At 39.9% G+C, this 26,290-nt stretch overlaps 1 protein-coding gene across 1 annotated transcript; it reads left to right on the top strand.

Annotated features, from left to right (window-relative positions):
- Positions 1 to 84: 84 nt before the first annotated feature.
- Positions 85 to 26,290, top strand: EHD4 (EH domain containing 4). The gene is made up of 6 exons (XM_058807909.1): positions 85 to 345; positions 7,907 to 8,083; positions 12,354 to 12,451; positions 16,468 to 16,880; positions 19,670 to 19,834; positions 21,791 to 26,290. Exons 1-6 carry the CDS (start codon positions 110 to 112, stop codon positions 22,325 to 22,327), a joined length of 1,626 nt encoding a protein of 541 aa, XP_058663892.1. The 5' UTR covers positions 85 to 109; the 3' UTR covers positions 22,328 to 26,290.

Raw genomic sequence — 26,290 nt, 5'->3', positions numbered from 1 at the left:
GCCGGCACCGCCTCTCGCCGGGGCCGGGCGGGTCCGCGGCGGCGGCTGCGTGCGCGGGAGGCGCGGCGGCAGCGGCGGCACCAGCGGCGGCGGCAGCAGCAGCGGCGGGATGTTCAGCTGGCTGGGGAAGCAGGGCGGCGGGCGGGAGCGCGGCGGCGGCGCCGACGTGGTGCAGACGGTGACCGGAGGGCTGCGCGACCTCTACCTCCGCAAGCTGCTGCCGCTGGAGGAGCACTACCGCTTCCATGAATTCCACTCGCCCGCCCTGGAGGAGGCCGACTTCGAGAACAAGCCCATGGTGCTGCTGGTGGGGCAGTACAGCACCGGCAAGACCACCTTCATCCGGTAGGTGACCCCCGGCGTGCGCGGCCCTGCCCGGCCGGCGCCCCCGCCGCCCGCTCGGTCATCCTGGCTCGGCTCCGGCCCGGCACGGTGCTGCCTGCGGTAAATCCCTCCCACGCCCTGTGCGGGCAGCGCTGCCCCGCGGGTGCGAGCCGGGCCGGGCAGCGCCGCGCCCCTGACAGGCGGCGGGGCTGGAGCCGCGACCCTGCCGGCGAGCGGGGCTTGAGAGAGCCTCGGAGCTGTGCCGAGGGTGTGCCGCTCCCCGCCCTGGCACACGCTCTGTAGCTCGCCGCTTGCTTCCCGGTCAAGAATATTATCTCCATTTCATGTTCTGCTGAGAAAGTGTAACCCCGTTGTCTACTTCCTCTTAGTTCTTGTAATCCCCAAATTGTTTCAAAGGAAAACCAAGGGCTTCGTGTTTAAACGGTATGACTGCATCGGCCATGGGGGATCACTTCACCTTACCTCCTCCCCTTTCTTTCCCGAAAGTGGCTTAATGCACAGATCAGATGTCATCATAGAGGAGTAAGGTGACAAGAGTTTTGGGCAAAAAACCACGTGGTATCTGGAAAATCTTCCCTTCCATGTGTGTTCATTTTGATCAATTACATTGAAGAAGCAGTATCACTACTAAGGCACCTTAACATTGTTGTTCCTGTTGTAGTATTTTCTGTCTTTCCTATATTCCTTATTTCTAAGTTTCTGGTAACTCATTTTTAGGAAGCTGAAGCATATCTTGGGTAAGCACAATGCTATCAATCTGTAAATATTTTGCATAAGTTTGTCCCTCTCACATGCCCCTTACAAATCAGTCTAATGATTTGCCCAACTCTGCAAGAGACACTGAGGGGTCACTTGGTTCACATTTTGACCTGCTTCTATCTGAATTTCATTGTAGTCTTTCTGTAAAATTTACAAATATTTATCTTTCAATTCCAAGGATTACAGGCAGCCTTTCCATAACACTGTTTTCTTTTTGCAGTGCAAAATACCTACCTCCCTCTCCCCTGAAGATTGATGTTTACCTTTAATCACCTGAGAGCTTTTCAGATGTTTGCAGAACTAATCATGTGTGTGTCTTTTCAGATTTTACAGCTAGTTAATTGAAAGCTTGAAGTCAAACATGGTTTCTTTACTGATTATTACTGAACTCCCACAAATACATAAAGAGGTGTTGCTTAGAGGAATATTTTTAAAATAAAAATATGTCTGTAATTAAAAGAAATTTAGTTTCACAATCTCCACAGACAGTCACAAGGTGATGAGTGGGGGGAGAGGGTTTTGATCTGGATTTTGCCAACGTTTCTCTAGGTACGTTAATTCATTTTCTTCTTTAAAATTACAGTCGCCTTGTTAGTCTGTATATATTTCCTGATAAGTGTTGTTACTTGGCTTATAGACAAGGGATGGGGAGAGCACAGGTAATATAGAGGGAGGCAGAGTGGTCAGAGATATGTCCGTACCAGAACTTGTGCTGTCAGCAGCATTGTTCTGTTATTTGCAATTCATAGAAAACTCTGGGTCTCCCCTCCTGTAAGAGTCTGCCTTGGTTCAGAACACAGGTTCTGGATTTAGGGACATTCAGCTTTTCTGTCCTTTATAGCTGCCCATATTTGACTGAAGTACAAGTCAGTACTGTGCTTAGAAACATTAGTGTTCCTTGCAGTGCCTTAGGTGTATTTTTGCTACTGTTGCTTTGTGAGTAACTTATCACTTTAACAATAAAATGCTGAGCAAAAAGGTTGATTGATACTAATATACAGTCTGAATGAGAAAGGACCTATACTTTATTACAGCTCTTACCAGCTTTTTTAAGCATTTGTCGGTGCCAGATGAAGATGCCTAGACAATTTTGACAGAGACGAAGTTTTCAAAAATGGTTTCTCATGTGTTTTGTTAAAATACTTGACTTGATGCAAGATGTGGCTTCTACTGCGATGTGCCCTTCTTTTTATCCTCTTACCCCTTTCTGCTGTGCCCATTTTAGGAAGCTTGCAGAGCAGTTTAATCTTGTACAAGGTATTGGAGAAGACAGGCATTGACTACAGAGGCCAAATCTGTAGCAGAATATCTTCTATTGCTTCTAAAGGCTCTCACTGTGATCAGCATTGCTTACCTCAGTGTTTTCTATAGCATAGATAATAGTTGGCTAAATCAGCATTAAAAAATGCTCACTGAATATGGGCAGCAACTTAGACAATAGTGTCACAGTGACTGCTACTCAAAATCCAATTCTGAGGAGAAAAAGAAGGGCAAAAAAAGAGAAGTTCTTGTATGCTGTGTGCAAGACTTAGAAGATGATGTGGAAAAATATTATAGTGTCCAGGTCATCCAGAAATAAATTTATCCTCTGGTAGCCTGAATCTCCCATGGAAAAATGTCATACCCTCTCAAGATTATTATAATCCTGTATTTGTTCTAGATTTTTTTTCTTAGGATGAAATAACACTGTAGGGGACTTATTCCTCCAGACCTTTTAATAAGAAAACATTATTTTAAATTTTAAATAAATAATTAGAAACTGCCTTTTGTTCACATTTCTTGACTTCAGAGTCAGGAGGGCATATTAGGTCTACTTAAGTGTTTACTTTGATTGCGACGTTATCGTGAGAACTTCACATTTTCATACCTCTGACACATCCACATCCACCCAGTTCCTTCCACTAAGTCTTTATGGAAAACACTGATGTACCAGTGACTGAATGTCCCTAGGGATTAAGATATGGAAACAAACACTTCCAGGTTTCTAACAGCTCTTGTGTTTTTTCACTCAGTGCTGTTTATCCGCTTTGGCACTCGGAACAATGCAGTGAAACCAGTCAGTTTTGCTGTCTAAGGTGTAGTGTGGTGATAGTTTTATTCACTTATTTGACAGTGCTGACAATTCAGACAAATACATCCAAATCTTAATGCTTGTCCAGTTGTGTTTAATGAAGTGGGAGTATGGTGAGAGCCAATTGTTATCTTACATGTGAGCTGCTCGGCCTTGCAGTTTCTGTAGTTGTCTCAATTTCTTGTGCCTCTTTTAGAAAAAAAAGTGGGGTCAGGAGAGGAGAATTGTACTGTATGAAAAAGAGATAGGAGGTAGTCAATGCAAATAGGTAGCTTCTTTCATTCTGTTTTAGAAGTGTAGGAGACTGATTTTTTTTAAAGAACTTATCAACATGAGACAAACCAGAAGTAAATTCCTCAGATTGCCAAGCTGCGCTTTTACTTTGCTCACAGGTATTACTCAGAGGTTAAAAATTGTAAACTTCCTGCTATTTAACTCAGCCAGAGCTGACTTTTGTGAAAGCACACTTTTGTATGCATAATGTCTGGAGTCTGCAAGTGGTGTGTGATCACTTGTGCAGCTGCATCTATTTATTTGGGGGTGAAGTGGGAGGAAGGTCCCTTTTAATTTCTTTGGGTGAAGGCTGTAACTTTTTCACTATCTCTACATGAAAGCTTTGGATTATTTAGAGCAGAATTCTTACACTAAAGTAAACATCTAGTTTTGCTGTGTTAATAAAAACCCTGAATACTTGGTGCAGTATGTAGTATGGAGGTGAGCAGCCCTATAAAGGAGCCATAAGTTTATCTCCCAGTGCATCACAGGGTATCCCTGTTCAGTGCTGCTCTGTCCAGCTCACTTGCTTTTAAGCATTAGTGTGGCCTAGCTAATACATTTAGACTTCAGATGATAATTGGTATCTGCAACTGTGAGTAATCTTTTCTATCTCTGGGAACATTGGAAGCTAGTTCCCCCTAGTCTGGCTATCCATCTTGCAGAGGAACCTAGATGAATGTTTATTGGCAAAGCTGAAAGGTTATAGCCCAGGTAAAAACAGAGAAGAATCAACAGGATGTCTGTTGTTTGATCTAGACTGTCTTTGGGGCATTGGCTATTTTTAAGCATTCTTCCTGTGAACCTTTTTGAACTTCTTTGCTGAAAATTCCTGAGAAGAGCATGTAGTTGCAGATGCTGAAAATCCAGGTATTTTCCTGTGCTAATGAAGCATTTGGTACAGAAACATTGACAGCTTTTCAATGTACAGAAGACTGCTCTTAGCTTTTGTGTGGGTGGGTAAAACTGTTCTTTCTCACTGAGAAGAGTGATAGATTGTGTTGTGGCTTTGCCCACCCCACAGCTCCAGCCTCGGCCGAGCACCACACAGCCACTCACACCCTGCACAGTGGGATGGGGGGAGAATCAGGATGGTAAAACTGAGAAAACTCATGGCTTGAGATAAAGACAGTTCAGTAGGTACAGTAAAAGAATCACAGGCAAGGCAAAGCAAGGAATTCATTCACTACATTTCATGGGCAGGCAGATATTCAGGTATTCCCAGGAAAGCAGGGCTCTATCATACATAGCAGTGACTTGGGAAGAGAAAATGCTATCATTCCAAGTGTCTCCTTCTTCCCCTAGCTTTATATGGTAAGCACAATGCCATATGCTACAGGACATCCCTTGGATCAGCTGTCCCAGCTGTGTCCCCTCTTAACCCTTTGTTCACGGGATGGGGTGAGAAGCAGAAAAGGCCTTGATTCTTAAGGCCTTGAGTGTGAGTGCTGCTCAGCAGTAATGAAGATATCCCTGTATTGTCAACACTTTTCAGCACATATCCAGAACACAGCCACATAGTAGTTATTGTCCCAGCCAAACCCATCACACTTGAGCACAGCCAGTGCTCAAGAGGAGGCTTATTTTAGTCTGTACTAATTCTTGATGTGCAATTGTGAGCCTATCTTAATGGAAAATACCTGTGATGCAAAGTGATTTCTGCGTCTGTTAATAGTTGTACCAGGCATTGTGACTGTTGGGTGGGGCTTGGTATTTGGAAGGAGGTCTTGCCTTCCTGGATTGTTATCACTATAAAAGTCTGTTTTTTAAAAGCTGCCTTTATGACATTAACTTGAGAGTATCAATGCAGTTCAGTAGCACTTTATTCTGGTTTAGTCATTTCAATAAAGTGCTAATCGGAATTTGCATTATCAAGTTCAGAGCAGCAGAAAGAGATGTTGGAAATCATGAACTCTTTAAAGCTGCTACAGATTCATGAACAGGCCATGAAATTACCTTTTTCGACACCTAAAAGTCTGTCACCACTGAATTTCCACAATCATGCCATAATTTATGAGCTTAGGATAGATGGCAATTATCCTGTTACCCTGGAGGTGTCTGCTGCTGCGTTTAGATCCCACCATGTAGTTTTCCTTGACCTGGGATGTGGGACTTCACTCCTGTGCATTTAATTCAATATATGTTCTTTACTGCTGCTCTTGGAGCATCTTCTGGTATATGTTGTCTGTCGCCTTATGAGTTGCTGCCTCTGTCAGTAGAAGCCCGGGAATGACAATTTGTATCTATAGAGGAGCTTATTTACAGAGCTCTCTCTTAGAGACTCTTTGTCTTTTAAAAGAAGGGAAATGAGGAAAAGCAGTGTTTGAAATAGAACATTTTATTGTGGCAAGTTAAAAACTTATTTTTAGAAGACGAAAGTATAATTGATCTTTCAAAATCAAAGCCATGGATAATGCCAAGCTGGAAATTTTTAGTGGCTCTTGTGAGTTAGCCTTGGCACCCTGTTTTAGAGAACTCTGGTGTGCAATGATGTTCTGTAAAGAGCTGGGAACACACTTGGGCATTTCATGTGTTCAGCTGTTTGCCAGAACACTTGAAAACCCTGGATTTCCATGAGGGCTTCAACTGGTGAGCAATTAAAGGAGTTTTGTCTTCATTTAATTCAGATAATTTAATGATTTAATTTGTACAGTGAGGGATCTGCTGCATTTTACAAACCTGTGTGGGCAGAGAGGTTTGAGTGTTGTTTCATTTGCTTTTGGAGAGGGGTCAGTTTTATTTCCCTGTTACTGTGCATTAGGTACAGCTTATTCTAGAGATAAAATAGATTGTCATGTTCTGGCATGATTGTTCCTATGTTCCTCCTCTTATGTTCCTCCTTCCTCACAAGTTTTAGTATTGGTATTTTTTTAATTTCTTTTTTTGGAAGCAGAAAGCTACAGGAAATCTCATGTAAATAACTGTTCCATGCTCCCTGATCGTAGGCTGAGTGAATTGGAGCCAATTTGCTAAGGCTCGTGGAAAACAGTCTTTGAAATATGTAACGTATATTTAGTTTCTTAAATTCAGCTTCTGTGCACTGATCTATAAAGTTTGTGAATGCTTGGGTACTTTATTTGAAAACAGAGATTGATCAGCATGTATAGATACTATGTAAAATGTTTTTTGCAGCAAAAGCAAACAGTAAGTGCTCTCAAATCAGTATTGATTTAGGAAGCTATAGCAGAGTAGACATAGCACTGTTGGATTAAGTCCAGAATAAACCTTTATTAAAAGAGCAGCATTAATATAGATGCACTAAAGTGTAGCTAGTGCTGTCGCTGCGTGCAGGACCACCACCTGTGACTTAAGAAAAATTCTCATGTAAATCCAGTTTTGATTATGTAAATAGTTAAAATATACTTGATTAAAATGGTGGTGTTTTGGGTTTTTTATAGGAACTGCAGGATGACATTGAAAACGTTTCATTTTAGTCTGGAGCGCCAAGATGGTGCTGTTGTGCCTGTGGACAATAACACTCTTGCTGTAAAGTTAAGCAGAGCTGTCTGTGTCTCTGTGAAGGATGGCAGCTGTCATAGAGTGTGTGCTAGAGGGAGGTTTGCTCAAAGGACTTGGTGCTGCTTTTACTTCTTTGCACGTGCCATCCATGAAGGGATGCAGACAGGCATTTTATGTAAATAAATGCCCTGGTTCCATTAAGTTTTAATACTTAAATACACACTAAATTAATTTCAGACCTTGTTGTCTGGAAAGTCAAGGCCCTCTGAGTTTCTGCCGTATCTCCTGTCAGTGCACTACTCAAAGGGAAGTGCAGGATGGTTTCTGGTGGTAGAGCGCTGCCTGACTTGGTGCCTTTTGGAAGTACTTTAGTGTAGGCCTAAATTTCTGCAGATCTGACTTAGTTAACAATTAATTTTTGATGTGCAGGTCAAAAGAAAGAAAAAATTTCCTCTCTCCCAAAGAGATAAAATTTTATTGTCTCATAGTGGTTCTCTCTGCCTCTGACAGGATGAGTTAAAGTTCATGAGATCACACCAAGTTGATTAAAGGGTTGGATCTGTCGAACTGAATCTGCTCATTTGCAGCTGCAAACCATTCCCTTTTTGTACCAGCAGCACTGGTTTAGGCTTGGAAACACTCAGAAAAGCAGCCATGTGTTGTAGTGTAAGCTACAGCACTCAGATCTTTGGTAGGAAGCATCCACTTAAATCCCTGCAGTTTAGGGAGTGCTTTCCACAATATTTGTAAAGGGATTTACTTTATCCTTTTACCTAGATGTTGTGGAAAACTAAGTCAGTTCTTTTCCTCCTTCCCCAGTTAACAGAAATAATGAAATAAAGGAAAAATATCATCTTAATCTTATAGAATGTGCATATCCTTGGGAATTTTCAATCAAATTTGCTTTTGCCTTGGATCCCAATCATTCATTCTTTTGGAATATTTAAGTACAAATATAGCAATTGTGTATAAATACATTTATGTGTTATTTACCTCCAGGTACCTGCTTGAGCAAGACTTTCCAGGCATGAGGATTGGTCCAGAGCCTACCACAGATTCCTTTATTGCTGTAATGTATGGAGAAACAGAAGGAAATGTTCCTGGAAATGCCCTGGTTGTTGATCCTAAGAAGCCATTTCGGAAACTCGGCCGCTTTGGAAATGCTTTCCTGAACAGGTGAGATCATCTTGCTTTCTGTCTTCTGATGATTACATTTAAATTTTGGCACGTTCTGTTTTGAACAACATGGAATAAATATAGAAGTACAAGCAGGAATGGTGACAGTTCAGGTGAATTAAATGAAAAAAGGCAGTACTAGGTAGGGTGGCATTATGACAGAGATATTCAGTCATCTGAATAATAAATAGCTGTTAAAACCAGTTCACAGAAAACTGTAGAAATGATCCACTGGGTGACTTGTTTGTGACTCCAGATGGAACTCAGGATAAGTTTATGCAAAAATTCTACTCAATAAAACTGATAGGTTAGTACTATTTTTTAAAACTACCATTCAAAAAAAAAAAAGAGAAACAATTATTTTCCCTTTGGTGCTATCTTGTTCCTTTCCACTGATCTTGTTCCTTTCCACTGATTTCACTGGAAATAGCTCTTGGTATAGCTATTTGAAATTATGAATTGCTAGGATATATAAAAAGAGATACAAGAAGGAAAAAATTTGAATGTGTCCAATGGATAAAATAAAAGATCAAGCTGTTAAGTGTTTAATATTAAACTGCCGGGGTGTTCAGCTAGTTCCATAGATCAGGGAGATAGTGTTAGTTTTTGCTGTGTATTTGTAAAAAGGGAAGAGTTGTTCAGGGACTGTGAACATTTTGATAGTAAACTTAAGTAGCATGCTGAATATTTTCAGTTGGAAGTTGGTTACTAATAACTGTATTCTTATTGTCTGAGCAATCACCTTGTTTTCTTCCTGTATTTGATGGTAGCTTGACATGGAGGCTTCACTTTGCAAGCCAATTAATCTAAATTGGTTCTTTTTAACAATACAATTTCCTGTTTGGCTGATAAATATTGGCATGCGTGTTAAAAGTTCATCATGTACAATTTTATCTGTTGCTGTGCTTATTCAAAGAAGAAAGTTTATAGCTGCTTACAGTTGGCTTGGCTATCGCTTTGCAGAGATAAGAATATGTGCTGTGGGAGACTGTAGTCAAGTCCCATTTTAAATAACAATTTAGAGATGATTGGTTAAATTCTGTCTTCCACATCACTATTCTGTTTCTCCCTTTCCTCACCATTGTGCTCTCTCTACAAAAAATTAATATGCTTATAATAAAAATTATATAAATTGTATTTTGCATAATATTTATTATTTGCACAGAACATTTAATAATGGTATGTGTTTGTTTGGATGAGTGGCGATGCAATTTTTTGCCTAAATCATCTAACTAGTTGTGTCAGGTTCCAACTGTTATGCAAGCAAGATTATTGGCTAGCTAAAAAGATGTACTTTCAAAGTAACTGACCAAATTACTCCAGTTCTTTTGGTGACTGTGATATTGTTGTATTGAAGTGCTGTGGGCACCCTTATCTTCCCCAACAGTCACTCTTACTCGTTAGCTATTCAGCAGAGATCTGGGTGCTTATCTTTCCCTAGCATTTTTCAACACTTAGCAACTCCTTTCTCTTTATGACTTAGATAAAATTGTCTTAGGCTTCGGTATCTTTGAGTTCCTCCCAGTTACCTGTAATCATAGTACACATTTTACTTTGCCTTCTCTTATTTGCCATGCTGACAGTTCTTTTTATCCAATATTTTTCATACCTGCCTCAATAGATTTCTCTCTACTTCCTTCCACACTGTGTCCCATTTTATTTTTTGAATAGTTTCCCAATCCTTAAGTTTTGTTTTATGGAGGAACTTAAGGCTATGAACACTTAGACTATGAAGTTGAGTATCTTTTTTATCCAAGTCTAACAATCCAAACGACAGGAAGCAGGGACTGAGGTAATGGAAAAAATGAAGCAAACAAGAACACGGTATCACAATCAAGGCTTGTACTTAGTAATTAGCTGCATTAATTTATTATGTTACCTTGTTTTTGTCTTTTTCCATGATCCCTTCTAATTGCCCCCTGTATCCCACTGATTATGGGAGGTGTTCCTCTATTAAACTCTTACTTATCCTGTATACTTTTAAGAAAAGTTGGGGAGGAAACCGAAGGGGGACAGGACCTAGTGTGTCCTTGGATGCTGGTGAGGGAAGAATACTGCATTATACAGTAATTTACATGCAGAAAACCTTGTAAATAAATTAGTGCTGCTGAGAAGAAATGCATGGTCCTAGTCTATTTTAATATGTCATAAGAAATTACAGTCATTCATACAACTGGTTCTGTAACACTTTTTTAAAGAATCTCTCATTCAGGTGGATAGCATGTAGTTCTGTTTTTTGTGATGTAGCACTTACTTGACCTGTATGAAGTGGTATGTTAAGAAATAAGTCTCGATGTTGAAAAGAGATATTCAATATCCACTATCATTACAGTTGTCTAAAATATTAGTTTGAGGCAAGATTTTTACACCATCTTTCATCTTTATCTTATGGACATATTCTAAAAGCTAACAAGCAGTTAATTCTGAGCTCATGCTTCTATTTCCTATGTGTTTACCCATATGTTTACTTATCTCCTCCCATTGCCACTAGTGACTGCTGCAAAGAAGGCCGTGTCTGCATTTCTGAGGCCTGTAATTCTCTATTTTATCGCATGGTCTTTTCCAGCTGTCCCAGTTTGGGTGGTGCCTGAGTCAAGACACTGCTGTATTGTTCAGCTGGCATAACAGTGCCTTTCTTCCCATAAGATAGGTCTGGAAACATCTTGGTGATACTGAACAAACACTGGGCTTTCTAAGGTTGGATGAGAGTGATAAGAAAAAATCTACATGGAAAGTCAGTCTTCAAATATATATGAAAGCTACTTTATGCTGTAGTAATGTATGTATTTTTGTAATGGTTCACATGATTAAATGTGTTTTCTTTGTCACTTATGCACATCCATTATGCTTCCACATGTTTGCTTTGACACAGCACTGCCTTTAGGTTTTGGCAAGTTCAAATAATGTAATTTATGTTTACATACCCTCCGGTTCTTTCAGGCTTGGATGGCTGCTCTTTCCTTTTGCCCTTTTGGGTTTCAGGGTGAGGTGCAGGTGATGCTGCCATTTCTGTTTTATCCAAGAAGGCGCACTGTGTGCTTTTGTTGAAGGTTCATTGCTACAAGGTCTCTTGCAGAACAAGGTGAAGTGAGGTGTTAGGACTTCTTTTCTTCTCAATTTCCTTTGAATAATTTGCGTTATATAAAATATCATCTAGACTTTGATATAGTTTACATTTTGTATCTGATACTTGACTGGTTGAACTCTTCCTAACTCAGATCATCCAAGGCCTTAAAGGTCTTGTTTAACCTCAGCACAGCTACAGTTTCCTGTCTGTGATACCCTGTTTTTTGAGGCATTGTGCTTTGTGAAGCCATAGGTTGACATATGGCAGCCCCATCTTGGAGCCTGAGGCTGCAGCTTAACCCTGTGTGGGGCAGCCCTGCAGGAGGAGGCTGGGTTACTCTGTGTGCTCATTTGTATCTTCAACTGCTCCCTGATAAGAAGATTAAACTCTTAGGCAAATCTCTTAAAGGCAGGTTATGATGAAGGGCAGTGAAGTTCTTCAGTCATTAACTGTCACAGAAGCATCATTGTAGCTTGCGAGTAACGCACCAAGTGTTCTGCGCAGCTCTGAGTCCTTGTCAATTATTTATTCTTCTGTAATACCACCATTGAATTTGCCTCTCGTTGCAGAGGCAGGAGGTTATTGTTTAGAGTATACTGTGTGTAATTTGAACTCCTGCTTCTGGCAGTGTGACAGTTTTGGCTGGGTTTGTGGGAGGAATACTGGTGTTTTTCACTGGTGCTCCAGCTGAGGTGAGTGGTGAGTTAGGGAGTAGAGATCACTCGAACACTGCTAAATCAGGCAAGAGGGAGATGTGGCAGGAACTGGACCTTAAACATATTGTCAGTATGGCTTTCTGCTTCCTCCCCTTTTTGGCCTTTGAGTCTGGGCATAAGCTGGAGTACATGAAGAATTTTCTCTTGTGTGTACTAATTTTGGTCCTAGCAAAATGTGTTTGATGCAATCTTTTTGATGTTGCATTTTCAGCCCAAGTTGTCAGCGCTTGCAAAATTTGAAGTCTTATCAGCACTTAGATGTATGGTTTTACAATGTTTCCCTGTGGGGTTTTTTTGAAAAGCTCTCTTCATAATTTTTGTTAAACACGTATGCCTGCGAAACATAGCGGTTTGCCAGAATTCAGAAACTGTTTTGAGTCTCACTTGAGTCTTTCTAAAATCAGATATGTAATGGGGAGCTCTCAAGCAACAATCTGTATGTGAGCTAGAGGTATTGTTAATGGGTTTTTTCCCTGCTTTCCTGCAGGTTCATGTGTTCTCAGCTACCCAACGAGGTCCTGAAGAGCATCAGTATCATTGACAGCCCTGGCATTCTCTCTGGAGAGAAGCAGCGCATCAGCAGAGGTGAGTTGCAGAGCTTTATAGGCACCAAGCTCACTGAATGTTTTCTGCTCTACTGGACAAATCAGCATCCTAATCTCTGGGAAGCCTGTTTTAGTGGTACTGTATGTACTTTTGTATTGCAAGCCCATATTTTAAGGCTGGATGCAGCTTTGGAATTTTTTCTCTTGAAAGCTGGTGGGGGTTGGTATTTCTGTCATCCTGCTGCTATGGCTGCAAATGGCTACAGTTGCATGGTCTGTTGACTAATTAGTGCTTTATCACTCCCTAGAAATAATTTTAATTAATTAATTTAATATTAAAAATTGATAATTTTAATTGCTTTCCATGAAGTATTAATGACTCATACATACTGTTGAAGTTCATGAATGAAGAAATGTTTCATAATAGCTGTAGATTGGTTATGTCTGAAAAATTCAGGGGTGGAGCTATGAATAAGGTGGGTTTTTGTGGGCACACCTGCTAGAGCAGCTTCTTAAGGTTGCTCAGTCATGCCATGATATAATACAGTCAAAAGAGGAAGTCAAATGGTAGACGGAGAAAGAGCAAATGAGAATATTTTTAATAATATGAAAATTCTGCAGAGAACTGAGCACTGTTTATCAAGCTGTTTTAAACATTAGCCTGTCTTGAGAAAGTATTTAAACAGAGCAGCGTAATGTAAACAACTTTCTTCCTTGCATTCTTCAGCTGCATTTAAGTGCCTGTTGCTTTTCTGTGGAGTTGTAAATGGTAGTGATGCAGGGTGTGGCTTATGCTGCCCTCTGTTTGCAGGCCTTTGCTTAAGAAATGGAAACTTGTGCTTCATGTCTCTGTCAGAGGAAATAATCAATTCTTTACCATACCACACCTGGAATTTTTTGAGGAAATCATGGTACAAGCGCAATATATGGCAGCTATGCAACAGTAGTCTTGTCTTTATAATAAATTGATAAAATAAGGGACTAACTTCTTAGGACTATAATCTAAATTATGCTTACCTAATAAACTGGTCACCCAGATGCTTCTGGATTCTTTATTCAGTGATGTTTTGTCCTCTTTATTACTCATAGTCATGGCATTCCTTTATGTGATGTGTTGGTGAAATAGTAGAGATGAACAGCATGAGAGCTCTACATCTCTGCAAGCAAAGACTTGAATGTTGTGAAACCAGAAATAAAACAAATACTGCATGTTGGCACTCATATTTTGGACAAAAGCTTGAGAGTACGACTAATGATCTTTAGTCCTGAAAAAAATCTTCTGATAAAATGTCCACAGAATATTTAGATTGCAGTTTACACAGTCTGATAAAATCAGTAATGGTCTGCTTTTCCATTGCGGATTCCAGCTCCATTTTTCCTCCTCAAGAGAAAACTGACCCCTTCTTTGCTTGTTAAATCAAGAGAAAATTATATATGGCAGCATCTGTTGCTACTTTCATAATAGTATGAAGGGAACATAGAAATGAGCAGAAAACTAGAGTATTACATTAATATACCACTGAAAAAGTGAACAATTGTGTAACCAAATTCAAGACCATTAGGTAATGCTGTGGAAGTCTCAGACTTCCGAGTGCAGGACAGAGTTGTGTTTCTCTCCAGGTTATGTTTCACTAGTAGTCCTGTTTTGACTGAAGAACCATGACTCTTCACTACCATCTAGAATTGCTCCTGGGATTTAACAAAACATGGCTCTTGTTCCCTTGTTGTTCAGAAACTCCTTGTCAGGATGGTATGTGCCTTATCAATTGTTACAGCCTAGCTGGCCTGCCCTTTGATATGATAGACTTCCACCTAATTTGACATAGTTCGGTGATTACCTCAAACTCTTACCTGTTTCACAGGCTTTAATTTGATTAATTTTTTTACATGTGATAAAGATTGTCTTGAATGTGTCCCTTGTCATAGTTCTCTTATCAAAGTGTCATTCTCCTGTATGCTGTCAGTTTTAATCATGTTTAAAGTGTCATTGTACCAAATATGAGGTTTTGGGAGTTGGCTTTAGAGCACTGTTCTCTCAGAGTCCCAGGCTTTGAGGGCAGGTTAAATAAAGGTTTCGTACACTTAGGCATCACCATACAAGGAGTTATTTACAAGTGCCTATGAATTTATTGCATGCACATACTCCATGCTATCATGATCAGAAATTCCTACACTCAACCTTGGCTGAAATTCTGCATAGTCAGATACATTTCCTGTAAATGGCTTTTGGGCTGCTTATGCAGTTTGCATATAGGTGGTTTTGTGGGCCACAGACTTGACTTGTCCTGTGATGCTGCAAATAGCAAGGTTAGTCTGACCGGCTTCTTGAAGGAGTCAGTCTGACTTAGACATATGTATGCTATAGGTCTAATTTAGCACATTTTGAAGTTTGAGTTGCTTTGATGACTTTCTAAATTTTTGTGTGTAAATGTAAGCAGGATTGTACAAGGTGTTTTCTGCTGCCCCTGAATGTGTCTGTCAGAGAGGGTTCTGCTTTCTAGAAGTTTACCTTCTGTCTAACATTGGTAAGCTACAGCTTTTCTTATTTAAAATGTTTGATGGAAGACTAACATTACAAGGCATCAGTGTAAGACCATGTCTCTGCTGTTGGTGTTTTTTTCCCATCTCACTAGCTACTGCTTAACTATTTACCTACAAACGAATGTAACATCTGTACAATATTAATATTTGACAGGTATCGCTAGGAGTAAATTGAAGCCTTCTGAGTCCAAGAGAGGACTCAAATAGTAGCTTTCATTTTAACATGCAGGTAAACAGCAAAGGGACTAAATAAAATTTGAGGACATACACTATTTCCCAGCATGCTCTATTTTTAACTCTGGAAAGCATCCAGGATGAAGGAGCTGATTTCTTGAAGGGTCAAAAATATACACAGAGGGCAACATTTAAAGATGTCTCAAGACACACCTTTCCCGCTCCTGTTGTCGCCAGGAGGGTGTGCCAGAAGCTTCCTGCCTGTCAGTTCAGGGACAGTGTAAGTGGCTGGAGGAGAATGTGCAGATGTCTGCCAGCATTGTCCCCTGGGCAGACAGTGCCCGTCCCTGTGCTGCTTCTGCAGCATCACTGGTGATGTTCACGCCCCTGCAGACAGAAATGTCTGCATGGGCTGCAGGATTTGGAAAAATGAGTGTCTGGCAGGATGTAGGGAGGAGCCCCTTTAGGAAGGGAGGGGGTGTTTCGTTCATGACTGAGTGGTGTGAGGGCAAGTGTTTCAAAGAGTATGGGGAAAGAGTTCAGAGGAAAATGGATTTTGTTTTTTTTTTAAAAAGCAAAAGGCTCCCAGTGCATACTTAGCTGTTCCTTACTCATACTAGATGAGTCACATCCATGCCGAACCCAGAGCCTCATCGCCAGTGGTGACTCTGCGGATTAGATGTGTCACTTCTGAGTAAGGAGTTCCTGAATACTGTTTGTTGTGTGGATTAGGTACCAGCTGAACCTGTAAAAGCATTTAGACAGGTGCTATGAATAGGCTTTCCTTTAGAATGTGATAAAGCTTGTTTCAGGTGATGAGGAAGGTCGCTGCTTGTGTTCTGTAACCTGTCATGTCCTCAAAGCCATCAGCAATGTACTCACATTACTTGTAAATTGTACTTTTTAGTGTGCTGTGGCGAAAATAACAGCAAGTGTTGCAAGGTAAGGAGAGATCATTTTCCTTCCTAATTCAGATAAGCAGTGCTAATAAAGTGACCAATATTGCAGTGATGAAGAGAGATTGTGATTAGACCCCCACAGCCCTATTTAGCTTTGGTGCTGTGCTGGAACCAGACTCCTGGAAAGAGGCAAATGTGGGTGTGGGACAGAAAAAAGGGCAGTGATAAAAACAGAAGGCGTTAATAGTGAGACTGGTCCAAGGAAATGCAGGATACAGTTGTCATGACCTCACTGCCCAAATATACTGTCCTCTTGACTAATAAATCTCCTTTTTGCCCCCAGGCAGAAGCTGTTACCCTCTTGTTCTCTATCCCCAGCCCTACATTCTCCAAAACTCACTTTTCTGAATGGTAAGAGTGTAACAACGTGTTCTTCCTTCAGGCTACGACTTCTGCCAAGTCCTCCAGTGGTTTGCTGAGAGGGTTGACCGAATCATCCTGCTTTTTGATGCCCACAAGCTGGATATATCTGATGAGTTTTCAGAGGCCATTAAGTCATTCCGGGGCCAGGATGACAAGATCCGAGTGGTGCTTAACAAGGCTGACCAAGTGGACACCCAGCAGCTGATGAGGGTCTATGGTGCTCTCATGTGGTCCCTGGGGAAGGTGATCGACACGCCAGAGGTGCTGCGGGTCTACATTGGCTCCTTCTGGGCCCATCCTCTCCGAAACACAGACAACCGGAGACTCTTTGAAGCCGAGGCACAGGATCTTTTCAAGGACATCCAGAGTCTCCCACAGAAGGCTGCTGTGAGGAAACTCAATGATCTCATTAAAAGGGCAAGACTTGCAAAGGTAAGAAGAGAAGAAAACAGAATTGAATGAGCCTTCTCTGCTGCTCCCAGTGTGTCCTTTCTCAACCTTGCCAATTTTTCTCTTGCTATAAAATATGTCTTTTTAGCACAGTTTTTAATCTGGGATTGAATTGTCACTTTTTCAAGGAAAAGATAGTCACTTGAGAAGAAAGCTATTGGTAGAAGACAGGATCTCTAATTTCCTGTGCAGTTATCAAACCAAATGCATTTTCCTTGAAATATATTTTAATGTGAACTGCTAATCAGAAATGAAGAGGACTTGAAAATCCGTCAGTATATGAATAGTTGTTTGGGGATGTGTACCACTTCCTGTGTTGGCTTATTTAAATTTCTGAATAGGATGATAGACTTTCAGGAGTTTTTGATGGGGTTATTTTTGGGGGTTGGAGGGGGGAATGAGGGAGGGCTGTTGGTTTGGGGGTGTTCTGCAGCCTAAGCTTTAGGGCACCCTGTAGAAGTTGCTGCTTTGAAAATTCCATTTAAAATCACAATGATGTTGTGTTAAAAGTTGCTCTGATCCCAGACCAACCTCAGATCCAGTCTGTTTTGTAAATGTTGGCAGCATTTTGTTTTCATTTGTTATAATCATTTTGGCATTTAAGGAGGGTCAGTTGAGTAATTTTTAGATATTTCTATGAAATGTAAAATAAAAATTTATAAAGGTAAACACAGTACACAGTGGTCTTAGGGATATGTTAGACAGTCCCGGAAGGGGAATAAACTGTTTATGTGCAGGAAAGCAGCAGTGTAATCCAGTGGCATTTTTCTGCCTTTCAAACTGCTCTCAAAGTATTGACAGTCAAAAGTAGCTTTTTACAGTGTTGAGTGTGGGGTTTCTTTTACCTTATTTCTGTGCTACCCTCTTCTTAATGTTTTCTAAAGCATTTACAGTAAATTGAAACAAAAGCAAACTCTTAACAGGCTGTCAGATTTAGGCATTAGACTTTTTTTTTTTTCTTCCCTAAGTCCTGTGACTCACTATCCCGTTTTGGAGATGGGGACTGTTCTTATCTACAAGAAACACATGTGCATACTGGCAGACCTTAGGCCACTTAGAATACACATGTGAAACTGTTGGTGCTTATGAATTATAAGCATATTTTTCTGAGTTTGATAGAAATATTCTTTTAGACATAAGATGCATAAAATTGCTCACAATTATTTGTAAACTCTCTTAAAAATACCCTTACTGAATACATTCTGTAGTTCTGGAGAAATACTTACATCTGTGCTCTTAGAAAATTTCATGGTTTTATGCTTCTTTATGCTGAAGTTTTTTTCTCCTCTATAGAAATGTACATTTATTTGCCATTAAAATGCATACGCTTTTTTTGGATATAAGGAAGTGTTGTGAGAAATTTGTGAACTTAAGATGTGCAAATAAAAACTGGCTACATAATTTTTCTTTTAAAAGCAAATTTTTTTTTCTGTTTCTTCCTAAACAAGTAAGGAAATGAATGGGCAATTGCCATGTGCAGATTGTGTAAGGTTTGTGTGAAATGTTACAATACACACATTCTGTCATGGTTTGGTAGGTATTAAGTATTACACTTACACAACACTGAAGCAATCACTTGTTTTACTGATGCTTTTTAATGGTAATTTGTCTTCCCCCAGTCTCCAAAATTTCACCTGTTTATTGCTCAACAGTTTGATAGACATACATAATTTTTAACACTTTTTTTTTTTTTCTGTGTGTGTGAAAATTATAACTTACTTCTGATTTGTGGACAGCTACATTCTTTTAAAATGAGCAAGGACCAGATGTAAAGACATCCTGTAGTGGGGCCATTTGGCTGCTGTGGTCCTGCAGCGGTCAGAGCTTAGGGCAGCATTACTTCTAAAAGAAGGCTTTGCCCTGCTGCCTTCCCTCTTGTGTGCAAAATGAGTATCGATGTCCACACAATGAGCTGGATAGGTGAGCTCACCTCAGTTAGGAATTGCAATCACTGTTTCTGTTCTGTAGCTGGTCACTTGTTCTGTGGCCAAGCAGATCCTTTTAGTGGGGAAACGTGGTGGGAGAAGAGATGAATGGTTCAGAATAGAGGCATAAGGAAGGTGGGCAGGATGGATATTTTGATGGCAATGCAAGAATCAATGTGTTTAAAGACATCCTAGATTAGTGTCTTTCCTTGTAAGCTGGAAAGGCTCTGCTTCTCTCCCTAGGGCTTCACAAGGCAGCCATGGCATGCTGCTCCTGTTGGAACTGGCTGCTCTGTCATCTGCATAGGCGGCTGCATAAATACAGACTATAGGTACTCACTTTTCTGTCAGTAAATAGGTAGGAATGCAACATCACTCCAAATAGATAGCTCTGCCACTTAGCATACTTGGATTGCTGGAGGAGTTATCCCATTGATACCCACAATGGCTGGCTGCTGTGGCAAATGAGCTACAGATCATACAGATGGACCAGTGTGGCTGGAGCTCTGTGTCAGGACGTGGGGTTTGTGGTCTTGCCTTTTCTCTTGCTGTTGGTACTCGTAGAGTGCTGTACCAAGCTTCTTAAAAGAGCAAGTGTGCATCTGTATTTCCTTGAAATGTGTTTCCTTTCTCTCTGCCCCTCAAAGGAATGCTGAAAGCAGCAAAAGCTAATAATAACTAACAGGCAGCTAACTGTTCATGTAAACATGAAGTTCCAGAAACAGTAGTTGATAACATCTTTCCTTAGGGAAACATATTTCTGTTTCTTTTTATCACCTAGGTGAGGAAACCTACTGCTAAGTGTTGGTAAACAGTAGTTTTGATTTTGGTTTTGCTTATTTTTAGGTTCATGCTTATATCATCAGCTATCTGAAAAAAGAGATGCCCTCTGTATTTGGGAAAGAGAATAAGAAGAAGGAACTGATCAACAAGTTGCCTGAGATCTACATTCAGCTGCAAAGGGAATACCATATTTCAGCAGGGGACTTCCCTGAAGTCAAGAAAATGCAGGTAAGATGGTAGATTACCATTCCACTGAAATAACTCTTAACTTTGTAGCAGGATTGGCAAAATTGAAAAGGTAGAACAGAGTATCTCCGTGTCACAGCTGAGGGTGTAGAGCAGTTGAAATGACAGTCATTTGACTGATATGACATTAGAGTGACTTGGAAATGCTACAGACCAAAAAAAGAATGGTAACTTGCTTAGTGTGCATTCACTGATACAGGACTACATAAAGACTATGAAAATAAGGAATAAAAAAATCTGACCTACTCTCCTTTTAGTCAGTACTTGGTCTCTCCTGGCCAGAAGTAACAAAGACTTTGTGCAAATAAAATGGCAGTGAATACTCACAGCTTAAGGGGCTTCTTTTGAATCCTAAATGTGGTTATATTTATCATTTTTGTGATAGTATCAAATATTTGTGTAGGTGAAGATATCATTAGTCATTAGCTCATTTTCACTCTACTCTGTTCCTGTTCTTACTGGTACTGTTTCCCAGTGACTAATAAAGGCAATGTGTTACTTGAAAAGTCCAGCTTAAAACCTCTTGCTTCTGAAAACAGTCTTTGGCTTTTTTCTTGTCTACGAAGGAGAGAGAGAGAAGTTCTAGGTTTACGCTCACAACTTATTTTTAAATACCTTTTGTCTCTTCCTCTTTTGGGTTTTCTGCAGTCTTTCACGCAATTTTCTGTCACTTTCTTGCCTATTTATTTCTGTTCTCTGATTCGAGATGAGTTGGAAAATATCCCAGGGAAAAACAGCTAGTGTCATGTTAGTAGTGATTTCAAGCATCAATTGGCATTTTTTTGCATCTCAGATCATAGGCTTATTAAATGGCATTTGAATTAGAGGATAATTCAGCTTGAAAGCTGAAGAACAAGAGATCCGGGGCCTGCAGTTTGCTCTGACCATGGACTAGTCATGAGTGTGATGGAGGATGTTTTCCAGACGTGTCATTCTGACAGCACACGTGGTACACTTGCACAGCTATCATCAGGAGTGATGATTGGCTGATTATCTATACAAAGGCACACATTTCTTTCATAAACTAAAGTATTTAACCTAGGAATCAGCTACTGGCATGAGATAGCAAATCACTGATGAAACATAAGATGCATTTTAGCTAAGTTTTCACAGGCAGGATTGGTGGAGGCATTTCGTGAGTTAGGCTTTGAAAGGGGATCCTGTGGCAAAAGTTGACTCTTTCTTCCCTTGCTGCTTTTGCTTGTGATGCAGAGTGAGAGAATGAGAGATCTGAATATTGAAACAAAATTTGAATGAAACTCTTTCAGACTTACAGTACATGTCAGTTAAGCCTCAGCAGCAGATGGCAGCAAATATTACAGGATACTGTGATACAAATATCACAGTCACTTCTGCAATGAGGAGCAAAACTGTGAGAAAGCAAAATTGTGTGAAAACAAAGTTGTGCCAAAACCAATAGCAAATTGATCTTTGTTTCCTGGTATTTATTCCACTACATACATTTATTCTGATCATGTGCTGTCAATCAGGTGATTGTGTATAAATGTCACCTGAACAGAGTTGCTGTTTGACTGTTTTTACCCTGTGTTCCAGGTTTCTTGGGTTCATGTCATGATCATTTTGATATGTATAGGAGCAGCTTCTTGAGGGGATAGATGGGATTTGTTAAAGCAATTTAACATCATTTTACGGAAGGTGGGAGGTGGTTTTATCCACTGCACTTTGAAATTTGTATTGTAAATGAAATTTAATAAATAAACTCATACACTGTTGCAAAGTTGTCTTAGTGTGTATGATGAAATATATTGGTACATGTGTTTTGTTTCACCATCAAGAGGAGTTTCAGCTATAGAACCAGCTTCAAAAAATACTTATTTTAATTGAATTATCACTTGACTATTTTAATTTTAAGCCCATTCTTTAAACTTTTCAATGCATTGGAATGGTTTTTAACTACTGTCACTGTATCATTCACAGGAGCAGTTGGAGAATTGTGATTTCACTAAGTTTCATTCTTTGAAACCAAAGCTAATTGAAACTGTGGATAACATGCTGGCCAACAAAATTGCCTCCCTGATGAACCTAATCAGACAGGAAGAGAGCAACATGCCCACAGAGATGGTACACGGTGGAGCGTTCGATGGCACCATGGCCGGACCTTTTGGCCATGGATATGGGGAAGGTGCTAAGGAAGGAGCTGATGAAGAGGAGTGGGTTGTTGCCAAAGATAAACCTGCCTACGATGAGATTTTCTACACTCTGTCACCAATCAATGGCAAAATATCCGGGATTAGTGCAAAGAAGGAGATGGTGACTTCTAAACTACCCAATAGCGTCTTGGGGAAGATCTGGAAACTTGCGGACTGTGATGGCGATGGGATGTTGGATGATGAAGAGTTTGCATTAGCAAAACATCTCATCAAGATTAAACTGGATGGATATGAACTGCCTGGCACACTACCTTCCCACTTGGTGCCACCATCTCACAGGAAACCTTTCCAGACAGCAGAATGAACAATACAAGGAAAAGAGCGAGGATTTTGAAATTCCAACAGGAAATGCGTTGAAAATACCAAAATTTGAAGTTAAGCTTAGATCCTTAAACCTCACAGCACATTTCACACAAGCTACTGCAGTTATAAGCATGGCAGCAGGGAAACATTCGTGTTGCTGTCCCTGCTGACCCTCACTCAGACATGCTTATCACAAGTGCCTTATAATAGCTCTGTCATAAGGTGAAAATGTTTTTGTAGTCCTGTGTCCATGTCTTGCTGCCTTCACAACCATAAAGCAGAAAAGATCATGCATAAAATTTGCTGACCTTCACCAAACCTAAATACTTATCAACCCTGTATCCAAACTATCCTAAATAGCACACTGAAGCTCAAAATGTTAAATTCACCTGCATATGCAAAGAATATTTAGATGCTAAAAATGTACTTAAGCCATTAAGTGAATGTAAGTATCTCTATAGTCTAAGAAAAGGCTGATATAAAAGGAAATCCTTTTCTTTCTTTTTATTGTGTAATTGGAATTAGAAAAAGATAGAATAATAATGAGAAGAGTCTTGTAAGTGCTCAAAATGTGAGCAAACCTGTTTTAAAACTTCAGATTCTATCTAGAACTGCAAAAAAAGTAATTTTTTTTCGATCTGTCATTGTGTCTTGTCTGAAGACCAGCTTCTTCAGTTTTACACAGCACTATATAGTCAGTATTATCAATAGAAGAACAGAGATCTCCTTTGTTCCTTGTATTTAGAGTTTTTTTTGCAGTTTAAGCTTAGCTTCTGTGCAGACTATGAATTTCTGAATGGTTCAAAGTGACAGCAGAATGGTTTCTTAAGCTGAAAAAACCATGTTTGCATTGAAATTAAGCCTCACTTTCTGTTCAGAAAAGATGTATTGCTCAAATTCAGCCTTCTCAAAGCATATCAAATTGTCTCGGAATATTTTCATTGGTATTTAATTTCTATTTACAGCTAATTATACAGTTATGTCTGTGTATTTTTTAATATATAATATATTTAAGGGAAATTTTAAACTCTTTTGCCAACACGTAGCTGACAACCACAAAAAGAGTTTCAATTCTCATGGCAGCAGATTTGAAGGATGGGGAGGCTAACAGAAACTGTTACATTGACTGTAATAAGTGTAACTCATCCCTCCAAATATTACTTCCTTATTGAAAACAATCCATGAAAGGAATGGATGTTTAATACATTTATTTTCCAACAACACACAATCAAAGTTGAACATACTGTCTGCTTACAACTGATTTTTATCAGTACCTTAAAAGAAGGCAAGTCTTTGGCCCTGTGAACTTGAGTCTTTCAGGGAGGGCCAGTTCTTTCCTAAAATCAAATTTGGCAGCCAGTTCTGGTATATGTGTATGAGCAGGAATTGATTTGTATTCCATTTGTAATAGGAAAGATCCTACACATCAAAGGTACTGTAGTTTTGAGCACTTTCTTGTGAAGTCTCAATAAGTGGCAGCACCAATGCCTTCTGAGACAGAGCAAGCCAAAAAGTGCTTTAACATCCTTGTAGTTGGGGTGAGGAGGAAATAGTTTGGATATTGTCTCCCAGTTAAGGTTTTAGTCACACTTCCATGTTCAGTTTTGTGGGTGATCTAAGAAAAGCCTCAGCTTCTTTTTTCAAATCATGTATTTGTAGGTTGTCGGGTTTAATACTTCACATCTTTCTGGACCTCTCATCTTTCTGTATCTGTTATATTCTGAGGTGCAATTTCCATTAACTGTGTCAGGGCACTTGCAGGGGAAAACAATGATGCTATTTTAAGTAATGGCAGAATGCCACCTTTACCTCGCGAGGTTTCTGGGCCTGTATCAAGGATGTCCTGGCATAGCTGAATTGTTCTGAGGACTTGATTTTTTTGGGGTGTTTTGTTGTTTGGTTTTTTTTTTTAATTCTTAGGTGTTTTTCCTATCATTCAAGCATACTGACTTTATTTCTGTTAGACCTAAATTAGGAGCCAAATTAACCTTAGTGCATCTCTGTGCACTTCAGTAGAGCTGTGAAACTTGACGCTGAGTCTACCTGTGTGACTGTACATCTGCAGAGTAACTATTTTCTATGTAATTTATTTTTGATTGAAAAAAAAAGTAGTCTATAGACATTGCTGGTGTTGAAAAAGAAAAAGGCTGCAGAAGTAGTAAGGTGTGTTTGTTTGTGGGTAGTGTCTGCAGTCATTACCACTTCATACACTACTGACCAATTCAGTACTAGTGACTAGTTTAATCAGGACACCCACCAGGAGAAAGAATGCAAGCTTGTGTATTGTGAGTCTTGGAGTGTAGGCAAAACTGAGAGGATCTGGGAAGCTGCTGATTTTCCCACTCTGCCTTACCTTGCTTTGCAGCAGCACAGAGCTGCAGCAGGGGACTCCTGCTTGAGTTCCCACCACATGCAGCTTCCAGGGGTGATGCTCCAGATATATTGGAGCCATGTGATCCCATGCCAGTTGAAATATCCTCCTTCAGTGAGAAGAGCAGGGTAGTTTCAGTGGTTTTATTCTATTTTTCTAGTTTTGTTGGTCGTAAAATGGAGAACACAGCCTTTTCCTTGATCTCTGTGACAATATGCTAGCTCAATCTTAGGGCAGACAAATTGAAATACATCCTTTTGATAAGTTAAAAAATTTTGCCTAGATGGGGTTGTAGTATTTTGCTTTGTGTTCCTGTAGAATTTGGAAGATGAATGCATGAAGCATATATAGGAGTAGAGGTGGATTTTCTCTGGCTGTCTGGAGAAATAGGAGTGTTTCGTGGTTGGCATCCATAGCTACATAAGTCTATTTCTAGGTATGTAGTACCTAGGTACCACTTAAATCTAGGTGTGTGGTACAGTGAACTTAGATGATAGGAATAAAATACATTTCATGGGAACTTTAAACAGCAGTTTCTTGCACAACTAAACTGATGGAGTAGCTTGCTGTTGCTCAGGGGAGGGGTTTTCTTCTCACTGCATTCTCACAGGTCCATGGGCCTCCCCCATTTCCCTTGCTCAGGCTATCTGCAAGCCTGTTCAGTTAAACCAGCCACACACAAGCGTTTGGGTAATGTTCTGTGGAGTTAGTGAATCCGTGTGTTAGAAGCATGGGAAGTCAGCAGGATTGCCTTCTCTCAGGATAGTATGCTCTAAGTAGTTATTTTAACAGCAGTGTGAGGTAATCTCTCGTGTTCAGTTTGTTGCTAATGTCTACTGAAGAAAGGTGAAGATGTTGAGTTGGTTAGATATTTTATGCCTAGGATTTTAATAACGTTTTCTGCAAGATCATTCAAAGCTGTCTGTAATTCATCCTGTGAAATCTGTGCCCACTGATGTAGCCCACTTTCTTAAACTAAAAGAGAAACTGCTGCTTTTACCTTTTCTCCAACTATTCCACAACACAGTATCAATTTACATTAATTTTTAAATCAGGATGAGGTCCCTTTTGTTAATTAGGTGTGGTGTGGATTTGTGTGGAACCTGGTCTCAAAGCAGCAGGTATGTGGTCCCTGGCTTTCAATGTTGTTTATTGCCAGCACTTGAAATGCACCCTCTTTTTCTTTCCATCACTTTTTTCCCTTCACAATGTGTACTCATTTTAGTGGCTCTTTAAATTGTTGCATATCAAGCAGAGTTTGAAGTGTATGGTTTGATGGATATGTGTAACTTAGCACTGAGGAATGATCATGAACTTCATTTTCTATTTCACATGCTCACGTTTTCTAATATTTTTGTTAAACACTGTTTTCACTTAAAAGGCACTCTGATTTTTGAGGAAAGGCTTGATCTGTGCAGTGTGCTTCAGTTTGTCCAATTAGGCAAACAAAGTTGTAAGTTCATTATTGTTGCACTTTTATTACACAGTAAATTCTTTGCAGATACTGTAATATATTTTAATATGCTTTGTAATCATTTTTAGAAAGCGGTGATAAAAATTGCTGATTTAATAAACTAATATTGAACTACCTGA

Source organism: Ammospiza caudacuta, chromosome 6 (genome assembly GCF_027887145.1).
Source record: "Ammospiza caudacuta isolate bAmmCau1 chromosome 6, bAmmCau1.pri, whole genome shotgun sequence".
In the NCBI taxonomy this organism is placed as follows: Eukaryota; Metazoa; Chordata; class Aves; order Passeriformes; family Passerellidae; genus Ammospiza; species Ammospiza caudacuta.
The sequence above is the reverse complement of the archived record's forward strand: the minus strand, read 5'-3'. Positions and strand labels throughout refer to the sequence as shown.

Bases quoted from the DNA above. Each gene is read 5' to 3' on its own strand.
- EHD4 (XM_058807909.1), top strand. From the start codon at position 110: ATGTTCAGCTGGCTGGGGAAGCAGGGCGGCGGGCGGGAGCGCGGCGGC. The intron at 12,452-16,467 runs GTGAGTTGCAGA...TTCTTCCTTCAG, and splicing joins GAAGCAGCGCATCAGCAGAG to GCTACGACTTCTGCCAAGTC. The intron at 16,881-19,669 runs GTAAGAAGAGAA...GCTTATTTTTAG, and splicing joins AAAGGGCAAGACTTGCAAAG to GTTCATGCTTATATCATCAG.